This window comes from Bos indicus, chromosome 15 (assembly GCF_029378745.1).
Source record: "Bos indicus isolate NIAB-ARS_2022 breed Sahiwal x Tharparkar chromosome 15, NIAB-ARS_B.indTharparkar_mat_pri_1.0, whole genome shotgun sequence".
Taxonomy (NCBI): domain Eukaryota; kingdom Metazoa; phylum Chordata; class Mammalia; order Artiodactyla; family Bovidae; genus Bos; species Bos indicus.
In genome coordinates this window covers 82,271,992-82,282,720 of record NC_091774.1, presented here as the reverse complement: position 1 = coordinate 82,282,720, position 10,729 = coordinate 82,271,992, and the positions used below count along the sequence as shown (strand labels likewise).

At 40.3% G+C, this 10,729-nt stretch overlaps 1 protein-coding gene across 1 annotated transcript; it reads left to right on the top strand.

Annotated features, from left to right (window-relative positions):
• The first annotated feature begins 6,589 nt into the window (after positions 1-6,589).
• On the top strand, positions 6,590-7,525 carry LOC109569167 (olfactory receptor 5B12-like). Its single transcript, XM_019974468.2, has one exon. The coding sequence runs from the start codon at positions 6,590-6,592 to the stop codon at positions 7,523-7,525; it is 936 nt and encodes a 311-aa protein (XP_019830027.2).
• Positions 7,526-10,729: the final 3,204 nt, after the last annotated feature.

Sequence of the window (10,729 nt, the reverse complement as noted above, 5' to 3'; positions counted from 1 at the left end):
TCTGTCATCCCCTTCTCCTCCTGCCCTCAATCTTCCCCAGTATCAGGGTCTTTTCCAATGAGTCAGCTCTTCCCATCAGTTTGCCAAAGTATTGGAGTTTCAGCTTCAACATCAGTCCTTCCAATGAACACACAGGACTGATCTCCTTTAGGATGGACTGCTTGGATCTCTTTGCAGTCCAAGGGGCTCTCAAGAGTCTTCTCCAACACCACAGTTCAAAAGCATCGATTCTTTGGAGCTCAGCATTCTTTATTCATTCATGAATAGGCCAATATAATGAATAACATTTCTGTGCCCAGGGCTGGGGTAAGAGATTACATATAAAATATAAGGAAAATATTTCTTAGTGTTCAAAATCTCAAGCTTTGATTCAAAATGACGTTATTTCAAATACCAGCTCTGCTATTAGATGGTTTAATGGACTTCGTTATGTAACTCCTTGTCAGCAAGCTTCAGTTTCCCCATATGTTAAATGGGAATAATATCTCACATGGTTGGGTGATAAATCAATGGAGGTATAGCATGCATGAGGTTCCCTGAACATAGAAAGTGCTCAGTCGTTTCTAGCTACCATAGTTCATTATTTAAGTTTGTACATCTGCTTATATAGTATTGAAGTCCTATATGTGAGATACAGCTTAGATTAAGACAAAACAAATTATTATAAGTAACAAAGTGACCAATGGTGCTCCATAGGTTATAACAGAATGGCAGTGTTTAGCGGAGAAGGCAGTGGCACCCCACTCCAGTACTCTTGCCTGGAAAATCTCATGGATGGAGGAGCCTGGTAGGCTGCAGTCCATGGGGTCAGAAAGAGTTGGACACGACTGAGCGACTTCTCTTTCACTTTTCACTTTCATGCATTGGAGAAGGAAATGGCAACCCCCTCCAGTGTTCTTGCCTGGAGAATCCCAGGGACGGGGGAGCCTGGTAGGCTGCCGTCTATGGGGTCGCACAGAGCTGGACACGACTGAAGTGACTTAGCAGCAGCCACAGCAGTTTTAGAAAGGAGTTTTTGAAGACTTCGTGGAAGCTTTGAAACTCATGTTATTCTTTGAAGAACAAATTTGAATTGTACTAAGGGCACAGAACATCTTGTACCCTTTTAAACTATGTCCTGAATATCCAATATGTGGTGGCCCAATCAAACAAAAAAATGTAAAAAGGATTGCTAAAATGTCAACACGTGATTTAAAGACATTTTATAATTCTACCTTTTCAGTAGATTAATGTCAACACAGGAATGTGCTTGAAACTATTTTTTCTCCCCTGTAGGAAAGTGCAGGATTAAGACTCCCTTCTTCATTTTGTTGAGAAGAAAGATGGTAAAAAAATAAAATAAAATGCTTTCAGTACATTCTACCCCCACCCCCAGATTTGCGGGACATCTAATATGAGTATTGATTAAGGTAAGTAGGAACCAAGAGGGTGTCTTCTCTGAATGATAATGCCTCCCAGTGGCCCCCCTACCACCAGCAGCAGGAGTAAAGATGGAGTGGACAGCTGCAGGCTCCTGTCAAGACTTTCACCCTCCCCTTCCCCCCACAACCTCCTAGCCTGGTTGCCACCCTCTAGACCATCTAATCTAGAGATTAGACCTGAGGACTAATCTCCTGATTCTCTTTACTGGTGTGTCATTCACCAAGCTGAGGAATTCAAGTCAGCCCTAAACTCCTGTTAAATAATGTCCACATCTCTTCATATCCCTCTTTCTAAACCCAGCAGCCACTCCTGCCCAAATCCTGAAATCACTCTACTGTTCCTTCTGGAATTTACAGAAGGATTTACATTTATCAGCATAACCAGGATATCTGGACGCTCCCTTTACCAACTGCTGCTAAGTCACGTCAGTCGTGTCCGACTCTGTGTGACCCCATAGATGGCAGCCCAACAGGCTCCTCTGTCCCTGGGATTCTCCAGGCAAGAATACTGGAGTGGGTTGCCATTTCCTTCTCCAATGCATGAAAGTGAAAAGTGAAAGTGAAGTCGCTCAGTCATGCCTGACTCCTAGCGACCCCATGGACTGGAGCCTACCAGGCTCCTCCCTCCATGGGATTTTCCAGGCAAGAGTACTGGAGTGGGGTGTCATTGCCTTCTCTTTACCAACTAGTCCACCTGAAATCTGTGTCCTGGGGCAGGGCTTCCCTCGCAGCCATCTCTGTGGTGACAATTTTCATTCTCACTTTCCTCTTAATGCTTTATTGTTCCATGTTCTTAAATTTGTAACATTATCATACTCTGATTTTTTTCTCTAAACTCTTTCCTTTAATGGTCTGAGTTAGATGTGTGGGTTTAATATGATATATGAAGGTTAAACAAGTAGCAAATAGCCAATATAATTAGAATTAATAAATTCTGATGCAACCAGTCCAATTGTTTATGCAGCCCTTCTAAGTTAGATGGCCAAGAAGAATCTCCAACTCACCATGACTAATCTGAAATCATCATTCTTGCTCTTCCTCAAACATCTGCTTCTTCTACTCCATTCCCTTCACGATTCATACAAACAAATGGAATCATTTTTCCCTCTTTCTCTAATATCCTCTCTAAACTCCAGCAAGCTCTACTTTATAGAAATATATCTAGAGTTTGGTAATGTCTCCTTGCCTTTCTCCCTACCACCTTGCTCCACACCATCATCTATTGCATAGGTTAATGAGACAAATGCAGAGAATATGAATTGGGTGAAATTATAGCATCCCACACTTCATTCTCAACATGAGAGCTTTCCTTAACCTCGGACCTTACGTATTACCACCTGAGCCAGAGCCCTGGGTCAATAAGATACATAGAATGTATAATTCCACTCCACTGGAATGCATCTACCCACTCCAGTATTCTTGCTGGGGAGATCCCATAGACAGAGGAGCCTGGCAGGCTAAGGCCATGGGGTCAAAAGAGTTGGAAATGACTGAGCAACTGAACATATTAGGTCCCTTGATAGAGTCCATCACTATCTTCTAACTGTAAGATTATCTGCATTGATTGAATCCTACTACATGCCATGAAATATTGTTGTATCCACTTTAGATATGGAGAAGCTGAGGCTCAGAAACCTTAGCTAATACACAGGATGACTCAGAAGAATAAATTAATTAATACTCAGTATAGCTGTGCCCACCACTATCTGAGTAGAGGAGAAATATTGTGTGAAAATTAGAGGAAGGCATAAATGTAATATGACAGTGGAAGCGATCTGGAGCAGAAGCAAATGGAGTGAGTGAGGATATAGGATGTTTGATTTACAGTTATCTGCAATTCCTCGATTATAACATCCACTCCTTTAATCAATACAGAAACAAATAACTCTGTCCTAGTCATAGTGTGTAAAAGCCTACCATGCCAGTTTGAATTGTCACTCCAGTTTGATAATGAGTTCAAGGAAAAACTGATGGACAAATGATATTGAGCAATACCCAAAGTCAGTCATCTAGTACAGGATGGAGCAGGATTGTGCATCCAGATGTCTCTAGCTTGGAATCACACTTTTAATGTTTATTCTCTGGATGTCTTTATTCTTTCTACAGGATTTTCTACAGTAGCCCTTTGTGTTGGAATTATACATTCTGTGTATCTTATTGACCTAGAGATCTGGCTCAGATGGTAAAGAATCTGCCCAAAATACAGGAGACCCAGGTTTGATTTCTTGGTCTGGAAGATCTCCTGAAGAAGAGAATGGCTACCCACTCCAGTATTCTTGCCGGGGAGATCCTATAGACAGAGGAGCCTGGCAGGTTAAGGCCATGGGGTCAAAAGAGTTGGAAATGACTGAGCAACTGAACATGTTTCCTATTATCCTCTGAGGCTATTGAAGAATCAGTTCAGTTCAGTCACTCCATGGACTGCAGCACGCCAGGCCTCCCTGTCCATCACCAACTCCTGGACTTTCTCAAACTCAAGCCCATTGAGTCAGCGATGCCATCCAACCTCTCATCCTCTGTCATTCCCTTCTCCTCCTGCCTTCAATCTTTCCCAGCATCAGGGTCTTTTCCAATGAGTCAGGTCTGCACATCAGGTGGCCAAAGTATTGGAGTTTCAGCTTCAGCATCAGTCCTTCCAAAGAGTATTTAAGGTTGATTTCCTTTTGGATTGACCAGTTTGATCTCCTTGCAGTCCAAGGGACACTCAAGAGTCATCTCCAGCACCACAGTTCAAAAGCATCAATTCTTCAGCACTCACCTTTCTTTATAGTCCAAATGTCACATCTATACATGACTAATGGAAAAACCATAGCTTTGACTAGATGGACCTTTGTTGGCAAAGTAATGTCTCTGCTTTTCAATATGCTCTCTAGGTTGGTCATAGCTTTTCTTCCAAGGAGCAACCATCTTTTAATTTCATGGCTGCAGTCACCATCTGCAGTGATTTTGGAGCCCCCCAAAATAAAATCTGTCAGTTTCCACTGTTTCTCCATCTATTTGCCATGAAGTGATGGGACCAGATGCCATGATCTTAGTTTTCTGAATGTTGAGTTTTAAGCCACCTTTTTCACTCTCCTCTTTCACTTTCATCAGGAGGATCTTTAGTTCCTCTACACTTTGTGCCATAAGGGTGGTGTCATCTGCATATCTGAGGTTATTGATAATTTCTCCCAGAAATATTGATTCTAGTTTGTACTTCATCCAGCCCAGCATTTCTCATGATGTACTCTGCATATAAGTTAAATAAGCAGAGTAACAATATACAGCCTTGATGTACTCCTTTACCAATTTGGAACCAGTCTGTTGTTCCTTGTTCGGTTCTAACTGTTGCTTCTTGACCTGTATACAGATTTCTCAGGAAGCAGGTAAGATGGTCTGGTATTCCCATTTCTTTAAGAATGTTCCACAGTTTGTTGTGATTCACACAGTCAAAGGCTTTGGCATAGTCAATAAAGCAGAAATAGATGTTTTTCTGGAACTCTCTTGCTGTTTCTATAATCCAATGGATGTTGGCAATTTGATCTCTGGTCCCTCTGCCTTTTCTAAAACCAGCTTGAACATCAGGAGGTTCACGGTTCACATATTGCTGAAGCCTGGCTTGGAGAATTTTGAGCATTACTTTACTAGCATGTGAGATGAGTGCAATTGCGTGGTAGTCTGAACATTCTTTGACATTGCCTTTCTTTGAGATTGGAATGAAAACTGACCTTTTCCAGTCCTATGGCCACTGCTGAGTTTTCCAAATTTGCTGGCATATTGAGTGTAGCACTTTCACAGCATCATCTTTTAGGATTTGAAATAGCTCAGCAGGAATTTCAACACCTCCACTACTTTTGTTCGTAGTGATGCTTCTTAAGGCCCACAACCATTTTGCCTTTTTGCATTTGTTTTTCTTGGGGATGATCTTGATCACTGCCTCGTATATAATGTCATGAACCTCTGCCCATAGTTCTTCAGGCACTCAGTCTATTAGATCTAAGCCCATGAATCTGTTTGTAACTTCCACTGTATATTCGTAAGGGATTTGATTTAGGGCATACATGAATGGTCTAGTGGTTTTCCCTACTTTCTTCAATATAAGTCTGAATTTTGCAATAAGGAGCTTAGAACATGATATATTAAAACTTCTGTTGTTAGATCAAGTATATTCCCCTTGATACAATTGTAGTGAAATGAAGTAAATTGCAGTAACCTATTTTGTTACATGAATATTCTGTATCAGTTTTTAAAGTCTGACTTGTGATGCCAACATATCTCATTTAGTAAAAATCCTGTAATTTTTCATAAGTGACCTCTATTTCTGACCTTAAATGTTATCATTTACTAGGGTAGAAGATTGGGTTGTATTATCTACAAAATCTTTTAAGCTAGAATAGTCTGTTTTCCTGTTGTTGTTACTATTTAGTCTCTAACTCATAACAGATTCTTTGCAACTCCGTGGAGTGTAGCCCTCCAGGCTCCTCTGTCCATGAGATTTCCCTGGGTTGCAATTTCCTTCTTCAGGGGATCTTCTTAGCCTAGGGATTGAACCCGCATCTCCTGCATAGCAGGTGGATTCTTTACTACTGAGCCACTTAGGAAACCTATCAATTTAACAATGATGTTTTGTTATTAGGCCCAGTGAAATTCACAGAATCCTGATATAAATTATTCAGCTCAGTTCAATTCAGTTGCTCAGTCATGTCTGACTCTTTGTGACCCCATGGACTGCAGCATGCCAGGCTTCCCTGTCTATCACCAATTCCCAGAGTTTGCTCAACCTCATGCCCATCGAGTCAGTGATGCCATCCAACAATCTCATCTTCTGTTGTCCCCTTCTTCTCCTGCCTTCAATCCTTCCCAGCATCAGAGTCTTTTCCAATGAGTCAGTTCTTCCCATCAGGTGTCCAAAGTATTGGAGCTTCAGTTTCAGCATCAGTCCTTCCAATGAATATTCAGGACTGATTGCCTTTAGGATGGACTGGTTGGATCTCCTTGCAGCCCAAGGGATGATCCAGAGTCCTCTCCAACACCAAAGTTCAAAAGCATCAATTCTTTGGCACTCGGCTCTCTTTATGGTCCAAGCCCACATCCATACACTGGACACTATGAGAGTTCTAACTCAGTTACTTAGCAGTTCCTTTCCTTTTCTCTTTTTAATTGCTATAGGACACTCACATAACGCACAAATGACCCCAAAGAACAGTACAGAGGTGACTGAGTTCATTCTCGCCGGGATAACTGATGACCCACAACTGCAGATCCCACTCTTTCTAGTGTTCACACTCATCTACCTCCTCACTCTGGTTGGGAACCTGGGGGTGATCACGCTGATCCTGCTGGACTCTCGTCTCCACACTCCCATGTATGTCTTCCTCAGCCAGCTCTCCCTGATGGACTTTGCTTACTCCACAGCTGTCACTCCCAAAGTGATGGCAGGATTCCTCACGGGAGACAAGGTCATTTCCTACCATGCTTGTGCTGCTCAGCTTTTCTTCTTTGCTGTCTTTCTCATTATGGAAACTTTTCTCTTGGCCTCAATGGCCTATGACCATCATGCTGCGGTGTGTCAACCACTCCATTACACCAACATCATGACACCAAGGGTGTGTGCCTCGATGGTCGTAGGGTCCTATGTTCTTAGTTTTCTGGAGGCCTCTGTTCACACTTGGAACATATTCAGTCTGTCTTTCTGCAGATCCAATGTGATTGATCACTTTTTCTGTGATGCTACTCCTCTCCTGGCTCTCTCTTGCTCAGACAACAAGAGAAGTGAGATTGTGTTTTTCATTTTGGCAAGCTTCAATATCATCTCTTCTGTCCTGATCATCTTGATCTCTTACCTGTTTATCTTTGTCACCATTCTGAGGATGCACTCATCTGAAGGACATCAGAAGGCCTTTTCCACCTGTGCGTCCCACCTCACTTCTATTTCCATCTTCTATGGGACAGGCGCCTTCATGTACCTACAGCCTGGCTCCCGCCATTCCATGAGCACAGACAAGATGGCGTCTGTGTTCTACGCCATAGTCATCCCCATGCTGAATCCTCTGATCTATAGTCTGCGGAACAAAGAGGTCAAGAGCACCTTTCACAGGCTGTGTGGAAAGCAACGTCTTCTATAAAATTCATATCTTAATTATATAGATACAACAATAAGGTGGTTTCATACAGGTCAGATCAAGTTATGGGAAGTATAGGCCAACATTATGCACATTTTTGATATACTTTCTCAAGTTCTTAACCAAGTCTATGACACAAATGGCTTGAAAACAGGATATCTCAGGAATAATATCTTAGGAATATCAACCTTGAACCTAGAAGTCTTAGTGCATAGTTTCTTCTTAGTTACATTTCATTATTTCTCATGATCATCCCGTCTCACTTTATTCAATGCATATTTAAATACATGCCCACAGAAACATCATTTAAGCAAGCTGGTGCAACTCACACATCCATGAGTGACAGAAAAATGAGTTCAAAGATGAATGGGATTAGTCTATTTTCATAGTATAATTTAAAGCAGTGATTATGATATCTGATAATTCATTCTTAAATTTAAACTTGGTGTCAAATAGTCTGGGTATAGGTTTATTGCTTAATTTTTGTTTCTGTTCTTGTTTCAGTGATAATCAACACCATTATATGGTTATCTTTAATTAGCTCAATTCTTGTCTTTATCAACTCATTATGCAGAAGTTGCATTGTCATATGACAATTTTAAAATATCAGACCAGAGTAAGAGAAATAAGAATAATGGCATATTTTAATTCACTGAAAAAAATAGCCTTTAATTTTAAAGTAAGGCTTCAATCCATCTTCAGATGGTCAATCTTGTACTCCTTTAATGCTCCCTCTTTCATGTAGGCATTCAGGCCACCAAATTATAGATTGGCATTTGGGCTCAAATTAGAGGTTGACCTGATTGGTCCTTGCCAATCTCCAAGAATAACCTATCCTGGCTTTTAAATTTTGGCATATTAGGACACTATGAATCATTCAGGGTTATGATAACACTTATAAAGATACCTTTTAAGGCAATTTGAAGACTTAACATCATGCATGACAAGTTTGATTTATTCCATGGTCACATGGGTGGCTCATCATACAGAAATCCATGTGGGACAGCACATTAACAAGAGAAAAGTTTAAAAATCACATAGTAGCCTATATGGGAAAAGAATCTTAAAAAAGAGTAGATATTTGTATAATTGATTCACTTTGCTGTATACCTGAAACTCACACAACATTGTAAATCAACTACAGTCCAATAAAATTTTTTAAATGAAAAACATTTTTAAATTTCATCACATTATAATCTCAATAAATGCAAGCCAAGAATTTGACAAAATCCACTGTCCATTCATGATAAAAAAAAAAAATCTCATCCAAGTGGGTATAGAAGGAACAAATCTCAACATGATAAAGCCATTTTATAACAAAACCACAGCCAACATAACACACAGTGGGAAAATCTGAAAGCTTTCCAGTTTGATTTGACAAGAATGACCCCTCACTACTTCCATTTAATATAGTTTTGGGAGTCCTAGCCACAGAAGTCAGACAAGAAACAAAATTACAAGCCATGCAAACTGGAGGAAAGAGTAAAACTGTCACTTTTGTAGATAATATGTAATATTTTATATTGTGTAAAAATCCTTCTTCCAAAAAAAAGCCCAAAAAACTATTAGAACTATTAAGTGAATTCAGCAAGATTGCAGAATACAAGATTAATATACAGAAATCTGCTGGATATATGTACACTAGTAATGAAATATCAGAAAGAGAAAGTAAATAGTCCTATTTAAAGTCACATCAAAAAACCTAAAGTATCTAGAAATAAATTCTATCAAGGACTTGAAAGATCTGTACTCTGAAAACTATTAAACACCAATGAAGGAAACTGAAAATGATGTAAAGAAATGGAAAGAATGTAGCCCATGCTCTTGAGTTGGAAGAATTAATGCTATTAAAATTGCCATGGTATCCAAAGAGCTATGCATACTTAATGCAATCACTATCAAAATGCCCATGACCTTTTTACAGAACTAGTACAAATAACCGTAAAATTTATATGGATCCACAAAACACCCATAAGTGGCAAAGCAATTTTTGAGAAAAAGAACAAAGCTGGAGGTATCTCACTCCCAGACTTCAGATTGTACTGTAAAGGTACAGTAATCAAAGTAGCAGATATTGGCACAAAAATAGACACACAAATCAATGGAATAGAATAGAGAACTCAAAACAAACCCACACAGTTAACGGTCAGTTAACCAATTACAAAAAGGGTAAGAGAAATATCAATAACCTCAGATATGCAGATGGCACCACCCTTATGGCAGAAAGTGAAGAGGAACTAAAAAGCCTCTTAATGAAAGTGAAAGAGGAGAGTGAAAAAGTTGGTTTAAAGCTCAACATTCAGAAAACAAAGATCATGGCATCTGATCCCATCACTTCATGGCAAAATAGGTGGGGAAACAGTGGAAACAGTGTCAGACTTTACTTTTTGGGTCTCCAAAATCACCACAGATGGTGATTGCAGCTATGAAATTAAAAGACGCTTACTCCTTGGAAGGAAAGTTATGACCAACCTAGATAGCATATTCAAAAGCAGAGACATTACTTTGCCAACAAAGGTCTGTCTAGTCAAGGCTATTGTTTTTCCAGTGGTCATGTATGGATGTGAGAGTTGGACTGTGAAGAAGGCTGAGCACCGAAGAATTGATGCTTTTGAACTGTGGTGTTGGAGAAGACTCTTGAGAGTCCCTTGGAATGCAAGGAGATCCAACCGGTCCATTCTAAAGGAGATCAGCCCTGGGATTTCTTTGGCAAGAATGATGCTAAAGCTGAAATTCCAGTACTTTGGCCACCCATGCGAAGAGTTGACTCATTGGAAAAGACCCTGATGCTGGGAGGGATTGGGAGCAGGAGGAGAAGGGGACGACAAAGGATGAGATGGCTGGATAGCATCACCGACTCGATGGACGTGAGTCTGGGTGAACTCCGGGAGTTGGTGATGGACAGGGAGGCCTGGCGTGCTGCGATTCATGGGGTCGCAAAGAGTCGGACACAAGTGAGTGACTGAACTGAACTGAAGAATATACATTGAGAAAAGGACAATCTTTTCAAGCAGTGGTGGTAGAAAAACTGGACAACACATATAAAACAATGAAATTAAAACATTCTCTCATACTGCATACTAAAATAAACTCAAAGAAAGTTAAACATAAGACCTGAAATTATAAATTTCTAGAAGAGACCATAAGTGAAGAAGTCTTTAACATAAGTTGTAGCAATATTTTCTTAGATCAGTCTTCCAAGGGAAA